Source organism: Esox lucius, chromosome 2 (genome assembly GCF_011004845.1).
Source record: "Esox lucius isolate fEsoLuc1 chromosome 2, fEsoLuc1.pri, whole genome shotgun sequence".
Classification (NCBI taxonomy): domain Eukaryota; kingdom Metazoa; phylum Chordata; class Actinopteri; order Esociformes; family Esocidae; genus Esox; species Esox lucius.
Window position 1 is genome coordinate 2,366,029 of NC_047570.1, and position 18,730 is coordinate 2,384,758.

Sequence of the window (18,730 nt, forward strand, 5' to 3'; positions counted from 1 at the left end):
TCTAAAAAAATCTAATCTAGATCCCGACATATTAAACAATTATAGGCCAATATCGAACCTCCCGTTCCTCTCAAAAATCTTAGAAAAATGTGTTTCCCAACAACTGAATGCCTTCCTAAAGACAAAAAACATTTATGAAATATTCCAGTCTGGTTTTAGATCCCATCATAGTACTGAGACTGCACTCGTGAAGGTAACAAATGACCTTCTAATGGCCTCAGACAAAGGTTCCGCATCCGTCCTGTTGCTTCTTGATCTTAGTGCTGCTTTTGACACTATTGATCACTCCCTTCTCTTAGAGAGACTGGAAACCAATATTGGGCTACGTGGACATGTTCTAGCCTGGTTTAAATCTTATTTATCTGAAAGATATCAGTTCGTTAGTGTGGATGGCATATCCTCTGACAAGTCAAAGGTATGCTTTGGAGTTCCTCAAGGCTCGGTTCTGGGCCCATTATTGTTCTCACTATATATGCTCCCTCTGGGCGATGTAATCCGAAATCACAATATTTACCTTCACTGTTATGCTGATGACACACAGTTATATATTTCAATGAAGCATGGAGAAGCCCCTAAATTAGCTATTTTGGAAGCATGCGTTTCAGATATTAGGAAGTGGATGACAGAGAATTTCTTGCTCTTAAACTCAAATAAAACAGAAATGCTCCTTTTAGGACCCAAAAAACAAAGAGCGTTGTTAGCAGATCTCACTGTGAACCTCGACGGCTGCATGGTCGTATCCCAAAAAACTGTAAACAACCTTGGCGTTACCCTTGACCCTGACCTCTCCTTTGAAGAACATATAAAATATGTCTCAAGAGTTGCTTATTTTCATCTTCGAAACATCGCAAAAATTAGAAACTTCCTATCAAAAACTGATGCAGAAAAATTAATCCATGCTTTCGTTACTTCTAGATTAGATTACTGCAATGCTCTTATCTCTGGTTATCCAGACAAATTAATAAATAAACTTCAATTAGTGCTGCACACAGCTGCTAGAATCCTAACTAGAACAAAAAAATTTGAACACATTACTCCTGTCCTGGCATCCTTACATTGGCTGCCTGTTAGGGTTAGGGCTAATTTTAAGGTTTTACTCTTAACCTATAAATCAATACATGGACTTGCTCCTACTTACCTTGCTGAAATGATCCAGCCATATATACCTACACGTAACCTTAGATCGCAAGACGCAGGCCTTTTAATTGTACCTAGAATTTCTAAACAAACAATTGGCGGCAGGGCCTTTTCTCATAGAGCTCCACTCCTGTGGAATGATCTGCCAATTAAGGTTAGAAATGCAAACTCAGTGCAAACTTTCAAGTGTCCACTAAAAACTCATCTCTACAGCACGGTTTATAATTAGGTGTAGCCTGGCCCGGGGGCGTGAAGGTGACCAGTAGGCTTGATACTGTCCACCCTTGCTGTCTTGCCAGATGGGCTCTCGTCGCCACTGGGATGCCCTCCCTCCAATGCCCTTCGGGGGAAGAGTCACTGGCTTGTTGTTGATTCTCTATTGCGCACTTGTGCAGTTGGGCTGTACGCTACTAGCAATACTCTGCCCTCATTCAGGGGGGTTGCGGTTGGTGGGTGTCCCTTTGGTTGATGCCTGGCAATGTGGTTGGATTGATTTCCTGCCTGTTGGGCCCTGTCCGGGGCCTCCCCCGGGTAGGGCCACAGTGTCACCGGACCCCCACGTCTCAGTTTCCAAGGTGTTACGCTGCTATATTATTGTGCTGGGGGACATGAGGGATGTACTACTAACTTTTCTCAGTTTCCTCCAATTTTAAATTTTAGAAGGAGATGAGGTCCGGGTCCACACCTGCGGATTACCTGGTTTGGGGGGACGTTGCTGTTCCTGTCCTTGTCCACCTGGTCATACTTCTGACCTAGTCTAAAATCGAATATACTCTGGATTTAGCCAAGAGAAATTTATTTATTATTCCAATTGGACTCTTAATATCTCACCGGCACAGCCAGAAGAGGACTGGTCACCCCTCTGAGCCTGGGTCCTCTCTAGGTTTCTTCCTAAAATTCGACCTTCTTAGGGAGTTTTTCCTAGCCACTGAAATTCAACACTACTGTTGTTTGCTCCTTGGGGTTTAAGGCCGGGTGTCTCTGTAAAGCACTTTGTGACAACTGCTGTTGTAAAAAGCGCTTTATAAATACATTTTGATTGATTGATTGACCAGACATAGTCGCAATATAACCATAAAGTTTTATTATAGGTTTACTATAACGTAGCTACTGAAGGTTATAGCCCGATAAATTTTTGTCTATCCAGAACAAATCCTAATGCATAATTTGTTTTGACTGTGACGAGATTCGAACGTGGGACCTATTGTTTGCAAGGCCGTTTGCAGGAGATCGTGTTCCTTTTTATAGGTAACGTCTTCATTACTTAGTTGAGCAAAGTAGCGTGATAAGAACCAAAATGGCATCAGATGTGTTTCGGATTGTCCTCTGAGGTGGGACAACTCCTTTATCAAGTCATAAAATTGGGGAGAAAAATAGGGTCAAGATAAAAAAAACAAATGCAGCTTTAATTAAATGACAAAAATGATTAGATCCCTTGCTGATTTTGTATGTTTGCCCACTGACAAAGAAATTATCAGTCTATCATTTTAATGGTAGGTTTATTTGAACTGTGAGAGAAAGAATAACAACAACAAAATCCAGAAAACGCATTTTATAAATTAATTTGCATTTTAATGAGTGAAATAAGTATTTGACTCCTCTGCAAAACATGAATTAGTACTTGGTGGCAAAACCCTTGTTGGCAATCACAGAGGTCAGATGTTTCTTGTAGTTGGCCACCAGGTTTGCACACATTTCAGGAGGGATTTTGTCCTACTCCTCTTTGTAGATTTTCTCCAAGTCATTAAGGTTTCGAGGCTGATGTTTGGCAACTCGAACCTTCAGCTCCCTCCACAGATTTTCAATGAGATTAAGGTCTGGAGACTGGCTAGGCCCCTCCAGAACCTTAATGTGCTTCTTCTTGAGCCACTCCTTTGTTTCCTTGGCCATGTGTTTTGGGTCATTGTCATGCTGGAATACCCATCCACGACCAATTTTAAATGCCCTGAGGGGAAAATTGACGGTACATAGCCCCGTCCATTGTCCCTTTGATGCAGTGAAGTTGTCTTGTCCCCTTTGCAGAAAAACACCCCCATAGCATAATGTTTTCACCTCCATGTGTGATGGTGGGGATGGTGTTCTTGGGGTCATAGGCAGCATTCCTCCTCCTCCAAACATGGCAAGTTGAGTTGATGCCAAAGAGCTCTGACCACATCTGACCACAATACTTTTACCCAGTTCTCTTCTGAATCATTCAGATGTTCATTGGCAAACTTCAGATGGGCCTGTACATGTGCTATCTTGAGCAGGGGGACCTTGAGGGCGCTGCAGGATTTTCAGTCCTTCATGGTGTGTTACCAATTGTTTTCTTGGTGACTATGGTCCCAGCTGCCTTGAGATCATTCACAAGATCCTCCCATGTAGTTCTGGGCTGATTGGGAGCTAGAAATCTTTCTGATTGAGAGGGGATCAAATACTTATTTCACTCATTAAAATGCAAATTAATTCATAACACTTTTGACATGGGTTTTTCTGGATTTTTTTGGTGTTATTCTGTCTCTCACTGTTCAAATAAACCTACCATTATAATTATAGACTGATCATTCCTTTGTCAGTGGTCAAACATACAAAAACAGCCGGGGATCAAATACTTTTTTCCCTCACTGTATGTACCTTAAGCTCTACCAAAAAGGGCTATTTGGCAGATTGTTAAAGATTTTCATAGATGAAACTCAATATCACAATATTTTATGCTGTTACCCATTAAATTGCACATGTCTGATCTTCATGTTAGCCCAGCAGAAAGAAAATACCAATATAAGCCCATGGGCTAGTTAGTGTCTATTGGTCACAAAAGCCTCACTTGTTGTGTATACACTATATCCCCCTACTGGTTTTTGCTTGTAGAACACACAGATGCGCACATGCACGTGTGCGTGCAAATAAACGTATTAAATGCTCAAATATAGCCTGCTCTGACAAAGATGCATCCATATTACATTAATAAACTATAGGCTAATATAAACATTGGCATGCTATAGTTTTACCAACACAAACTGGAGAAAATAAAGCTAGTGCTTTGTGCTCACTAATTTGGGTGGGCATGCAAACAAATCATGTTTTAAGATAATAGTTTATTGGAATACCATAGGCTTATACAGTTAGGTCCAGAAATATTTGGACACTGACACAATATTCATAATTTTGTCTCTGTACGCCACCACAGTGGATTTGAATGGATTTGAAACAACCGAGATGCAACTGAAGAGCAGACTTTGAGCTTTTATTCAAGGGGTTTAACAAAAATAACATATGAAACGTTTAAGGAATTGCAACCATTTTCATACACAGTCCCCGTATTTCAGGGGCTCAAATTCTATTGGACAAATGAACAGAATCATAAATAAATGTAAATTTTTAATACGTTGTTGAGAATCCTTTGCAGGCAATGACTGCCTGAAGTCTGGAACGCATGGAAATCACAAAACACTGGGTTTCCCCCTTTGTGATGCTTTGTCAGGCCTTTACTGTTTTTTTGTGGGTCTTTCTGCTTTAAGTTTTATCTTTAGCAAGTGAAATGCATGCTCGTTCGGGTTGAGATCAGGTAACTGACTTGGCCATTGCAGAATATAAAACTTTTTTTCCTTAAAAAACTCCTGGGTGGCTTTCGCTGTATGTTTTGGGTCAATGTCCATCAGTAAAGTGAAGCGCCATCCAATCAACTTAGCTGAATTTGGCTGAATATGAGCAGACAATATATCCCTATGCACTTCAGAATGAATCTGTCTGCATCTGTCTTTGGTCACATCATCAATAAACACTAGTGACCCAGTGCCATTGGAAGCCATGCATGCCCATGCCATCACAATGCTTCCACCGATATAGATGATGTGGTATGCTTCGGATCATGAGCCGATCCATGCTTTTTTCCTCCCATCATTTTGGTACAGGTTGACCTTAGTTTCATCTGTCCAAAGAATTCTGTTCCCAAATTGGGCTGGCATGTTTAGATGTTTTTTGCCAAAGCGTAATCTGGCCTTTCTATTCTTGAGGCTTATGAATGGTTTGCACCTTGCGCTGGACTCTCTGTTTTTGCTTTTCATGAAGTCTTCTCTTCATGATAGACTTCTGCAGTGGGCTCTGATTGTACAGGGTTATAATGTACAGATCCAGTATGTGAAGGGTTCGGCGAACATGGTTGCTGACGCTCTCTCACGTGGATAATAACTGGGGAAGCGTTTTGTTTTTCTTTGTTGCAAACTAGAGGTTTGCGTTTTTGGGGGTGGGCATGTTACATTCCCCAGTTTGTGTGTTTATGTTATGTTTCCCAGTTCTCTGTTGCTGTGTGTTTGTACATGTGGGAGTGCTGTTCGGTTTCTGCTCTTTACAGGTGACACCAATCATGCTTATCTCCCACTCTTCAATGACCACTCCCTCCTGTTATTGCACCAAGCTCGATCCAGTTCTCATCAACCAATCCCATCCTTCCCTCAGCTGTATAAGAGCCTTGTTGATTTCCACTCGTTTCACTCCCTGCCCTTGCATGATGTTGTGTTGCTGTATCCTGTGCTTGTTGTGGCCTTTGTGAGATTTACTTCAGTGTTGTTTGTTACCCGTTCTTAAAGTTCCTTTTTGAAGGTTTGATACTGTTTTTGTTTGTTCCCGGGGTGAAGGGGAACGTACCTTGGGAGTGTGTAAGCAAGAGGCCCGCGGGCATACATACATGCAGTATATTACCCATAGTGTTCTGAATGTCTATACACACTAGGTAAGATCTGGGCGGACCACCCCCTGTATTTTGGTTAGCGTGCCACTTGACGCTTAGGCAGATAAGATAAGTGAGGGCTGACTTTAGCTTTTGCTTTCTTTGCTTTGCTTCCATCCAGCCCCTTTTCGCTATTTTACCATGAGTTGCGGGTAAATAATAAACCTCTGTGAACGGTACTTCAGTTGTCTGCCTTCCTTACTCCCACCTACAACGCCATACCTTTTCCCACTCCAGGGGATGTTCATGTGCAGCAGGGTGTTGCGTTCCCTCCCCCAGAAGGAGTTTGTAACACTTGGATAATGATATATCTACCTCCTGGAGAGTGTTCTTCACTTGACCAGATGTTGTGAAAGGGTTTTTCTTTACCATAGAAAGGATCCTATGATCATTTACCACTGTTGACTTCCGCGGATGTCCAGGCCATTTTGTGTTGCAGAGCTAACGAGTGTGTTCTTTTTTTCACAGAATGTATCAAACTGTTAATTTGGCCACTCCTAAAGTTCCTGCTATCTCTCTGATGGATTTTGTTTTGCAGCCTAAGGATGCAATTTTTTCCAGACCTAACTGTATAAGAACCTAGATCGAACATGCAAGTTCCATAATTATTTACTTTCTGAAACTAAAAGCGTTGCAAGAATTAATAATCTATTTCTTTTATATGTATCTAAATCTTTTTTGTTACTGGTTATAGATTACATTTACTGTTTTTGTAATGTAATTTTTTAGTACCCAACTCTGTCCGACTGCCCTTTGGCCCCAAAAGTTATTTCTCTATCATTCAACCATTTCCCATACAATAAATCATAGCATATATCAAGAAAAAATATACAAATATATTAAATAATAGTTTGATGAATGTAAGAACTCTCCAAGGTGTTAGATAGTAGTTTGTTAAACGTTATGGCATTATTCCACTCACCCGTATGCTTTCAGAGGTGGCCTGGGTGGGGCAGCCAAATAGCTCTCGTCTCAGTAGGTTCCCATCATACTCAAGGAAGGTTAGGTAGAGGTTCCGGAAGAACTCCACATGCTTGTTCTTTACTCTAAGCTTCTTAGGAGAGTTCCAGTGGATCACCTGACAAGGCACAAAAACATGTTTCCTTGGTGACCAAGATCAGATGACTAGACACTGAATAATCATAAGGATAAGAGTCGGCAAGATGTTTAGGTAATGATTAGAGTACTGCAAATTATGTGAAGGATTTAGTGGTTTTGCTGTATATAATGTATTTTAAGTGTCTATCTGCAGTAAAACATGATGTGTATTATGGTGATGTGTGTTAGTAAATGAGTGGAAGGAAGGAACCCCCCTCTTCATCTCTCACACACACACACACACACACACACGGGTTTGTGTAAAATTACACACAGTTAGGTGGTTTGTGTTGGTGATTGGGGGAAAGGGAGAGTATATGTTTTTTTTTACATTAATAACTTTTTTTTCTACATTTCAATAGTTGGAGAAAAACTGAGTTTGAGCACCAGTCTACTGCTACACCAAGCTACTTCAATGCACCAGACAAGCTCCCCACTTCACTAACGTACTTCAGCAAATTCTTTGACAAGGACTTCTTTGATGTAATTGCTCAACAGACAAACTTGTATTCATGCCAGCTCATTGGATGCAGAATCAACACTAATGCCTCTGAAATCAAGGCATTCATTGGAATGAAGCTGATCATGGGTATAGTGAAAATACATGCAATGGAAAACTAATGGGCAACAGATACAGGATTATGACAAAGCAGCAGATGTCATGCCACTCAAGAGGTACAAATGTTTATCCAGGATGCTCCACTTTGAAGAAAACATGAGCTCTGACTCAAGTGAAGATCACCTGGTGAAAATAAGGCCTGTGCTTGATCACATGAGGAGCAAATGTATAGAAATGGTGAGAACCAGTTCTCAATTGATGAGATGATGGTTCCTTACAAAGGGAAACAAGCTGGAAGTCTGCGGCAGTATCTCCCCAGCAATCCCCAAAAATGGGGGTTCAAGATCTTTGTGCGCGCTGGTGTGTCTGGCTCTGTGTATGAATTCATAGTTTACACAGGGAAGTCTGCATTTGATGGTGCTACTCAAACTCTAGGCAAAGAGTTTGGGTTAGGTGCAAATGTTGTTCTGCAGCTGTGTAGAACCATCAGAAACCCCTGCAACTGTGTTGTCTACTTTGACAACTTTTTCACATCGTTTAGTTTGATAACTCATCTAAAAGAGTCTATGGGCCTCAGAAGTTTGGGCACCGTTCGAAAAAACCACATGATGGGTTGGAGTTTGGAAAAAGATCGAGACCTCCTATGAAGAGGAAGAGGCAGCTTTGACTCCCAAAGCTCGCTATTGTCAAATGGGCAGGTAACAAAACAGTCACCTTGGTGAGCTCCTGTGCTTCTGTCAACCCTGTTGCCCAGGTAAGACCCTACTCTAAGAAGGAAAAGAGGAAGATAAATGTGCCATGCCCTATGATTATGTACAACATTCACATGGGTAGAGTGGATTTGGCTCATATGATGATTGCCCTGTATTGTACTCCAGCAAAGTCCCACCGTTGGTACCTGGGCATATTTTGGAAGATGGTTGACATTGATATCAATAATGAATCTCTTCTGCACTGGCTGGATGCAGCAGCACAGTGTCAGAAGCACCAGTGTCTGGAGAACTTTAGGTTGGATGCTGCCAGAGGACTCATCAACACCGAAAAGCAGAAAAAAGGACGGCCCCTCTAAAGGAAATGAAGGCAATACATCACCAAGAGTAATCAGACAGCCAAAAGTCCCCAGGCCTGTGGATGATATGAGATATGACAAGATTGACCACTTCCCTATCCTGTCAGTGAAAGGCCGATGCAGGATGTGCCAGGATGGACAGACCTCCATCAGCTGATCTGACCACTGAGCTACACAACAACTTGGCTACGCCACATAATTCTATATTCACTGCTCCAAAAAATTAGGGGACACTGAAATCACACATTGGTTTCAATTAACGAAATATATTATAGTTCAAAATCTTTACTGTACATTGTGAAATTCGTTGAGAACAAAATTATGTAACAAAGGTCAATGGAAACCAAAATCGCCAACCGATTGAGGGCGGGATTCAAACTCACACCCAAATCAAAGTAAACAAGTGAAATCACAGGCAGTTCCGACTTGCGTGAATGTCATCACAGCAACTCATAACGTGACTCAGTAGTGTGTATGGCCACCACGTGCCTGGGCATGCCCCAGATGAGGTGGCGGATGGTGGGGGTTTCCTCCAAGACCTGGATCAGAGCATCAATGAGCTCCTGGACAGTCTGTGGCACTACTTGGTGGTGTTGGATGCAAGATACATGACGTCCCAGAGGGTCTCAGTTGAATTAAGGTCAGTGGAATGTGAGATCCAGTCAATGGCATCAATGCCTTTGTCATCCAGGAACTGCCTACAAACTCTAGCCACATGAGGCCCGGCATTTTCCTGCACCAGGAGGAACCCAGGGCCCACTGCACCAGCATAATGTCTGACGATGGGTCTATCACCAGTTCACCCTGGTACCTAAAAGCAGTCACTGTACCATTGGCTAGCACATTCCAGTGTGTTCTTTTTTTTGTCAGAATGTACCAAACTGTTGATATGTCCACTCCTAATTTTCCTGCTATCTCTCTGATTTTATTTTTGCAGCCGAAGGACGGCCTGTTTCACTGAGAGCTCTTTTGACCGCATGTTGTGGGTTTACATATGGTTTCCACTGTGAAGTATGGAGGAGGGTGTATGATGGTGAGGGGGTGCTTTGCTGGTCACACTGGCAGTGATTTATTTAGAATTCAAGACACATTTTTAACCAGCATGGCTACCCCATAATTTTGCAGCAATAGGTTAATGGGACTATCATTTGTATTTCAGCAGGACAGTGACCCAAAACACACCTCAAAGTCTTCACTACAACAATACCTTTGAAAGAGTCGATTAGTACTGTTTACAACAATTGATACCTCCACCCATGCATTTATACAAGACCATGCACAGATAAAACCCAGAGGGGGCTTGAGCCCCTGCAGTTTCCCCCTCAAACTAAACAAGTGCCCTTTTTTGCCCATCTGTCATTGGTGCCTGCATTCTACCTGTGTGACATACACCATTCACTTAGGCATCTGGCATGTATTGTCAGTGATGTGTCACTTGCAGAAACGGGCATGCATTGTCCTTCTGCGTAATGCACACTGCAGAAACTGACAGTCTGGAGGAAGCTGATGGGCACCCAACGTCCGTACAGCTGTTTGCAAATATCCAAGGAGCCAATTTTTGTGCCCCTTGAAAGGTCTTTGCACAACGCTGCATTTCTATGCATGATATAAAATATTTCTTGAATTGAAATTTGTACAATTACATTTCCCATGTGGACTCAAATTTTTCTAAATATGCATGTTTGTAATTCGCTGCATTGCCCTACCTTAAGGTCAGACACCTCAGTATAGCACTGTTCCGATCGTGTGTGGTCAGAAAGCTGAACATTCCAGAAGCATGGCAGCTGATGGACCAGGACTGGGTTCTGCTTAATGAATGCATTAAAGATGTCCTGCACACAAGATTACACACTTACATTTACACGTGTCTTATAAGGTATTTCAACATTAGTTCATATATAACTCAGATACACAATAGCTCACTTTCAGATTTTCTAATGATATTCTGAATAGACATACAGTGAGGGAAAAATGTTTTTGATCCCCTGCTGATTTTGTAGGTTTTCCCACAGACAAAAGACATTTTCAGTCTATAATATTCAAGGTAGGTTTATTTGAACAGTGAGAGACAGAATAACTACAAAATAATTCAGAAAAACACATGTCAAATATTTGATGAATTGATTTGCATTTTCCCCTCCATGAACTGCCACCTTAACGTGGTGGAGGGGTTTGAGTACCCGAGTGACCCTAGGAGCTATGTTGCCTGGGGCTATATGCCCCTGGTAGGGTCTCCCAAGGCAAACAGGTCCTAGGCGACGGGTCAGACTAAGAGCAGTTCAAAACCCCCTTAATGAAGAGTAACATTATGAGTTCCGTGACGTCGCCCGGTATGGCGCAACCGGGGCCCCACCCTGGAGCCAGGCCCGGAGTTGGGGCTCGTACGCGAGCGCCTGGTGGCCGGGCCTTTCCCCATGGGGCCCGGCCGGGCTCAGCCTGAAGGAGCGACGTGGGGCCGCCTTCCCATGGGCTCACCACCCACAGGAGGGACTATAAGGGGCCGGTGCGGAGAGGATCGGGCGGCAGTCGAAGGCGGGGGCACAGACAACCCGATCCCTGGACATGGAAACTAGCTCTAGGGACGTGGAATGTCTCCATGCGGATGGGGGAAGGAGCCTGAGATTGTGCGTGAGGTTGAGAGGTTCCGACTAGAGGTAGTCGGGATCACCTCTATCAATCAATCAATCAAAATTTATTTATAAAGCGCTTTTTACAACAGCAGTTGTCACAAAGTGCTTTACAGAGACACCCGGCCTTAAACCCCAAGGAGCAAACAACAGTAGTGTTGAATTTCAGTGGCTAGGAAAAACTCCCTAAGAAGGTCGAATTTTAGGAAGAAACCTAGAGAGGACCCAGGCTCAGAGGGGTGACTAGTCCTCTTCTGGCTGTGCCGGGTGAGATATTAAGAGTCCAATTGGAATAATAAATACATTTCTCTTGGCTAAATCCAGAGTATATTTGATTTTAGACTAGGTCAGAAGTATGACCAGGTGGACAAGGACAGGAACAGCAACGTCCCCCCAAACCAGGTAATCCGCAGGTGTGGACCCGGACCTCATCTCCTTCTAAAATTTAAAATTGGAGGAAACTGAGAAAAGTTAGTAGTACATCCCTCATGTCCCCCAGCACAATAATATAGCAGCGTAACACATTGGAAACTGAGACGTGGGGGTCCGGTGACACTGTGGCCCTACCCGGGGGAGGCCCCGGACAGGGCCCAACAGGCAGGAAATCAATCCAACCACATTGCCAGGCATCAACCAAAGGGACACCCACCAACCGCAACCCCCCTGAATGAGGGCAGAGTATTGCTAGTAGCGTACAGCCCAACTGCACAAGTGCGCAATAGAGAATCAACAACAAGCCAGTGACTCTTCCCCCGAAGGGCATTGGAGGGAGGGCATCCCAGTGGCGACGAGAGCCCACCTGGCAAGACAGCAAGGGTGGACAGTATCAAGCCTACTGGTCACCTTCACGCCCCCGGGCCAGGCTACACCTAATTATAAACCATGCTGTAGAGATGAGTTTTTAGTAGACACTTGAAAGTTTGCACTGAGTTTGCATTTCTAACCTTAATTGGCAGATCATTCCACAGGAGTGGAGCTCTATGAGAAAAGGCCCTGCCGCCAATTGTTTGTTTAGAAATTCTAGGTACAATTAAAAGGCCTGCGTCTTGCGATCTAAGGTTACGTGTAGGTATATATGGCTGGATCATTTCAGCAAGGTAAGTAGGAGCAAGTCCATGTATTGATTTATAGGTTAAGAGTAAAACCTTAAAATTAGCCCTAACCCTAACAGGCAGCCAATGTAAGGATGCCAGGACAGGAGTAATGTGTTCAAATTTTTTTGTTCTAGTTAGGATTCTAGCAGCTGTGTGCAGCACTAATTGAAGTTTATTTATTAATTTGTCTGGATAACCAGAGATAAGAGCATTGCAGTAATCTAATCTAGAAGTAACGAAAGCATGGATTAATTTTTCTGCATCAGTTTTTGATAGGAAGTTTCTAATTTTTGCGATGTTTCGAAGATGAAAATAAGCAACTCTTGAGACATATTTTATATGTTCTTCAAAGGAGAGGTCAGGGTCAAGGGTAACGCCAAGGTTGTTTACAGTTTTTTGGGATACGACCATGCAGCCGTCGAGGTTCACAGTGAGATCTGCTAACAACGCTCTTTGTTTTTTGGGTCCTAAAAGGAGCATTTCTGTTTTATTTGAGTTTAAGAGCAAGAAATTCTCTGTCATCCACTTCCTAATATCTGAAACGCATGCTTCCAAAATAGCTAATTTAGGGGCTTCTCCATGCTTCATTGAAATATATAACTGTGTGTCATCAGCATAACAGTGAAGGTAAATATTGTGATTTCGGATTACATCGCCCAGAGGGAGCATATATAGTGAGAACAATAATGGGCCCAGAACCGAGCCTTGAGGAACTCCAAAGCATACCTTTGACTTGTCAGAGGATATGCCATCCACACTAACGAACTGATATCTTTCAGATAAATAAGATTTAAACCAGGCTAGAACATGTCCACGTAGCCCAATATTGGTTTCCAGTCTCTCTAAGAGAAGGGAGTGATCAATAGTGTCAAAAGCAGCACTAAGATCAAGAAGCAACAGGACGGATGCGGAACCTTTGTCTGAGGCCATTAGAAGGTCATTTGTTACCTTCACGAGTGCAGTCTCAGTACTATGATGGGATCTAAAACCAGACTGGAATATTTCATAAATGTTTTTTGTCTTTAGGAAGGCATTCAGTTGTTGGGAAACACATTTTTCTAAGATTTTTGAGAGGAACGGGAGGTTCGATATTGGCCTATAATTGTTTAATATGTCGGGATCTAGATTAGATTTTTTTAGAAGAGGCTTAATTTCCGCAATTTTTAATGAGTTTGGTACACATCCGGAGGAAAGGGAGCAATTTATTATGTTCAGCATTGGCTGACCTAGGAACCACAGGAAATAACTCCTTAAGTAATTTTGTAGGAATCGGGTCTAGCTGAGAGTTTGTGGGTTTAGAACTCATTACAAATTTTGTAAATGTGTCGAGCGATACGGTATCAAAAAACTCAAGTGTCCCCATTGACACCTGATCAGGGAGGCTCCGGAAATTTTCCGGACAACCGAGATTTTTAGGACCATAACTATTTAGGGATTCAGTTATTTGTTTTCTAATGGTGACGATCTTTTCATCAAAGTAGTTCATGTATTCATTACAACTAAAGTGAAGACCCACTTCACATGCTAAGCTTTGCTTTTTTGTTAACTTTGCAACTGTATCAAAGAGAAATTTTGGATTGTTTTTGTTCGCCTCAATCAGGTTGGAGAAATAAGCTGATCGAGCAGACGTGAGTGATTTTCGGTATTGTACTGTACTGTCTATCCAGGCTAGTCTAAATACTTCCAACTTGGTGGAGCGCCACTTTCGCTCCAATTTTCTGGAGGCTTGCTTAAGTGCTCTAGTATTGTCGGTGTACCAAGGAGCAAGTTTCTTGTTGCGTATTTCTTTAGTTTTTAGTGGTGCAACTATGTCTAATGTATTTCGCAGTATTGAGTTTAGATCCTCGATTTGATCGTTTACAGATTTATTTACTCTGTCATTTAAGAGCGAACTAGTAAGAATATCAAGGAATTTATTTGTAATCCGAGAATTTATAGTACGGCTTTTGAAACTCATTGTTTGGGGGGCAAGTGAATTTCTTGTTTTAACGGTAAATGTAATAAGACAGTGATCCGATAATCCAGGATTTTGGGGGTAAATTATTAGATCTACAATATCTATTTCTCGTGACAGGACTAAATCTAAGGTATGATTGTGGCAATGTGTTGGACCTGAGACATGTTGGATGAAACCCATTGAGTCGATTATGGCTTGAAAGGCTTTTTGAAGAGGATCAAGGGGGATTTCCATATGGATATTGAAATCGCCAAAAATTAGAATACTATCTGCCATGACTACAAGGTTAGACAAGAATTCTGGAAACTCATTGAGGAACAATGTGTATGGCCCGGGGGGCCTATAAATAGTAGCTATGTAAAATGATTTATCGGCCTGGTTAACTTTCATGAGTAAAACTTCGAAAGAATGAAACTCTGTGATATGTTTGAGAGTAAGTTTATATTTACTGTCATAAATATTAGCGACACCCCCTCCTTTTCGGGATGCACGAGGGATATGATCACTAGTATAGCCAGGAGGAGAGGCCTCATTTAAGGCAGTGAATTCTTTAGGCTTTAGCCACGTTTCACATAAACCAATAGCATCTAGTTTATGATCAGAGATTAATTCATTTACCGCAACTGCCTTTGGAGCAAGAGATCTAATATTTAGGAGTCCCATTTTGAGATGCGAAGTGATACAATTATTTTTATTTTTGACCGAGGTGGAGGAAGGCTTTATCTTAATAAGGTTGTTTTTGTTAGCACTACCTTGTTTAACTTTTCTCAGCCTGGAACGAGTCACAGTGGCAATAGGTAAAGCTGTACTAACTACTCTGGCTATGCTATTGACAGACTCCACTATGCTAGCAGGCTGGCTAACAGCCTGCAGCCTGACCTGCACCCTATCTCATGTTAAAGCTATAGGAGTGAGACTCCTGTCAATGTTCCTAGACAAAAGAAGAGCACCACTCCAGCTAGGATGGAGTCCGTCGCTCCTCAGCAGATCAGGCCTGGCCCTATTTCTGGGAGAGTCCCAAAAAGAAGGCCAGTTATCTACAAACTCTACCTCCTGCGACGGGCAGAACTCCTTTTTCAGCCAGCGATTGAGCTGCGCAAGTCTGCTGTAGAGCTCGTCACCACCCCTAGCTGGGAGGGGGCCAGAGACAATTACTCGATGCCGACACATCTTTCTAGCTAATTTACACGCTGATGCTATGTTCTGCTTCGTAACCTCTGACTGTTTCATCCTAACATCGTTGGTGCCAACGTGGATAACAATATCTCTGTACTCTCTATACTTGCCAGTTTTAGACTTCGCTAGCACCAACCCCAGATTTGCGGCTACGTCGGTGGCTCTGCCCCCCGGTAAACAATGTACGATCGCCGGCTGATTCTTTAGTCTAATACTGCGTGTGATGGAATCGCCAATGACTAAAGTTTTCAGTTTTTCAAGTCCACCGGTAGAACATGCCTGCCGACCATTCCCCTCCGAAGACGGCTCGGGTCTTGACTCCGACTCCAGTGGGGAAAACCTGTTCAAAGTCTCAGTTGGTTTTAGCAACGATTCAGGTTTAACTGGTCGACGGCATTTCTTCCCAGTGACCAAGAGAAAGTTATTGCCCGGCTGCAGGAGCTGTGCCGGGGGGCTAACAAAACTATCGTTTCTACCTGGTGGCACTGACGCAGATTTTTCTATTTCTACACTAGCATAATCCTTGCCTGGCATTTGCGTCAGAAGCCGAGCCTCTAACTCTGCTATCTTTAACTTAAGACGAACATTCTCCTCCGTGTTGTTGCTACAACAATTACAGTGAAAAGGCATTGTAATGATACTTAGCCTCGGGTGTTCAGGGGTGAGTAGTTCTGTTAATTATGTCCAAAAAGAGTCCCGGTGTAGAAAAGTTGGGTAAGAGGTCAACAGATAAATATTGTGTTGGTAAAACTCTAAAATAGAATTTTGACCAATTAGTTTATATCGAGTAAATTCGAAAAAGTTTGGCAGGTAGCCAGGTAGGTAACAGCAGGCAGGGTACAGCACGTCAACAATCCCACAATGCAGTTCGTCTCAGCACGGCTTGGGCTCTGGAACCACACTCCTTGAGAGAGGATGGACTCTTCACCACTCTGGAGTTGCCCATGGTGAGAGGCGGCGGGGTGGTGTGGGTTTGCTTATAGCTCCCCAGCTTTGCCGCCATGTGTTGGAGTTTACCCCGGTGAACGAGAGGGTCGTTTCCCTGTGCCTACGGGTCGGGATAGGTCTCTCATTGTTGTTTGTGCTTACGGGCCGAACGGCAGTGCAGAGTACCCAACCTTCTTGGAGTCTCTGGGATGGGTACTGGAAAGTGCTCCGACTGGGGACTCTATCGTTCTACTGGGGGACTTCAACGCCCACGTGGGCAACGACAGTGACACCTGGAGGGGCGTGATTGGGAGGAACGGCCCCCCTGATCTGAACCCGAGCTGTGTTCAGTTATTGGACTTCTGTGCTAGTCACAGTTTGTCCATAACAAACACCATGTTCAAGCATAATGGTGTCCATCAGTGCACGTGGCACCAGGACACCCTAGGCCGCAGGTTGATGATCGACTTTGTTGTCGTTTCATCTGACCTGCGGCCGTATGTCTTGGACACTCGGGTGAAGAGAGGGGCGGAGCTGTCAGCTGATCACCACCTGGTGGTGAGTTGGATCCGATGGCGGGGGAGGAAGCTGGACAGACTCGGCAGGCCCAAGCGTACTGTAAGGGTCTGCTGGGAACGTCTGGCCGAGTCTGCTGTCAGAGAGATCTTTAACTCCCACCTCTGGCAGAGCTTCGACTGGATCCGGAGGGAGGCTGGAGATATTGAGTCCGTGTGGACCATGTTCTCCACCGCCATTGTCGAAGTGGCTGCTTGGAGCTGTGGCCGTAATGCCTGTCGAGGAGGTAATCCCCGAACCCGGTGGTGGACACCGGAAGTAAGGGATGCCGTCAAGCTGAAGAAGGGGTCCTATCAGGCCTGGTTGGCTTGTGGGACTCCTGAGGCAGCTGACAGGTACCGACAGGCCAAGCGGACTGCAGCCCGGGTGGTTGTGGAGGCAAAAACTCAGGCCTTGGAGGACTTCGGTGAGGCCATGGAGAAGGACTATCGGCTGGCCTCGAAGAGATTCTGGCAAACCGTCCGGCGCCTCAGGAGAGGGAAACAGTGCCCTACCAACGCTGTTTACAGTTGAGGTGGGCAGCTGTTGACCTCAACTGGGGATGTCGTCGGGCGGTGGAAGGAGTACTTCGAGGATCTCCTCAATCCCGCCGTCACGTCTTCCATTGAGGAAGCAGAGGATGAGGGCTCAGAGGTGGACTCGTCCATCACTTGGGCTGAAGTCACAGGTGGTCAAGAAACTCCTCGGTGGCAAGGCACTGGGGTGGATGAGATCCGCCCCGAGTACCTCAAGTCTCTGGATGTTGTGGGGCTGTCTTGGTTGACACGTCTGTGCAACATCGCGTGGCGGTCGGGGACAGTGCCTCTGGGAAGGCAGATCAGGGTGGTGGTCCCTCTTTTTAAGAGGGGGGACCGGAGGGTGTGTTCCAACTATAGGGGGATCACACATCTCAGCCTCCCCGGGAAAGTCTATGCCAGGGTGCTGTAGAGGAGAATATGGCCGATAGTAGAACCTCGGATTCAGGAGGAACAGTGTGGTTTTCGTCCGGGCCATGGAACACTGGACCAGCTGTATACCCTCTACGGGGTGTTGGAGGGTTCATGGGAGTTTGCCCAACCAATCCACATGGGTTTTGTGGATTTGGAGAAAGCATTCGACTGTGTCCCTCGCGGCATCCTGTGGAGAGTGCTTCGGGAGTATGGGGTCCTGGGTCCTTTGCTAAGGGCTGTCAGGTCCCTGTACGACCGAAGCAGGAGCTTGGTCCGCATTGCCGGCAGTAAGTCAGACTTGTTCCCAGTGCCTGTTGGACTCCGGCAGGGCTGCCCTTTGTCGCCGGTTCTGTTCGTAATTTTTATGGACAGAATTTCTAGGCGCAGCCAGGGGCCGGAGGGTGTCAGGTTTGGGGATCACACGATTTCATCTCTGCTCTTTGCGGATAATGTTGTCGTGTTGGCCCCTTCAAACCAGGACATTCAGCATGCACTGGGACGGTTTGCAGCCGAGTGTGAAGTGGTGGGGATGAAAATCAGTACCTCCAAATCGGAGGCCATGGTCCTCAGTCGGAAAAGGGTGGCTTGCCCACTTCAGGACCTAGGACACGCTGGAGGGACTATGTCTCCCGGCTGGCCTGAGAATGCCTCGGTGTCCCCCCGGAAGAGCTGGAGGAAGTGTCTGGGGAGAGGGAAGACTGGGCATCCCTGCTTAAACTGCTGCTCCCGCGATCCGGCCCCGGATAAAGCGGAAAATGATGAATGAATGAATGAAGGATATGCATTTTAATGAGTGAAATATGTTTGATCCCCTCTCAATCAGAAAGATGTCTGGCTCCCAGGTGTCTTTCATACAGGTAACGAGCTGAGATTAGG

The 18,730-nt window shown here is 44.4% G+C and overlaps 1 protein-coding gene across 6 annotated transcripts in view; it reads right to left on the reverse strand.

The window, feature by feature from the left end:
* The window catches only part of large2 (LARGE xylosyl- and glucuronyltransferase 2), a 158,713-nt gene that overhangs the window by 13,187 nt on the left and 126,796 nt on the right, over window positions 1-18,730 (reverse strand). For all 6 annotated transcript variants that reach the window (XM_013131118.4, XM_013131117.4, XM_013131119.4 and 3 more), the window contains 2 exons: window positions 10,275-10,400; window positions 6,765-6,920 (listed from right to left, as the gene is read on the reverse strand). In XM_013131118.4, the coding sequence (XP_012986572.2) occupies window positions 6,765-6,920; window positions 10,275-10,400 (282 nt within the window). The remainder of the gene's footprint in view (window positions 1-6,764; window positions 6,921-10,274; window positions 10,401-18,730) is intronic.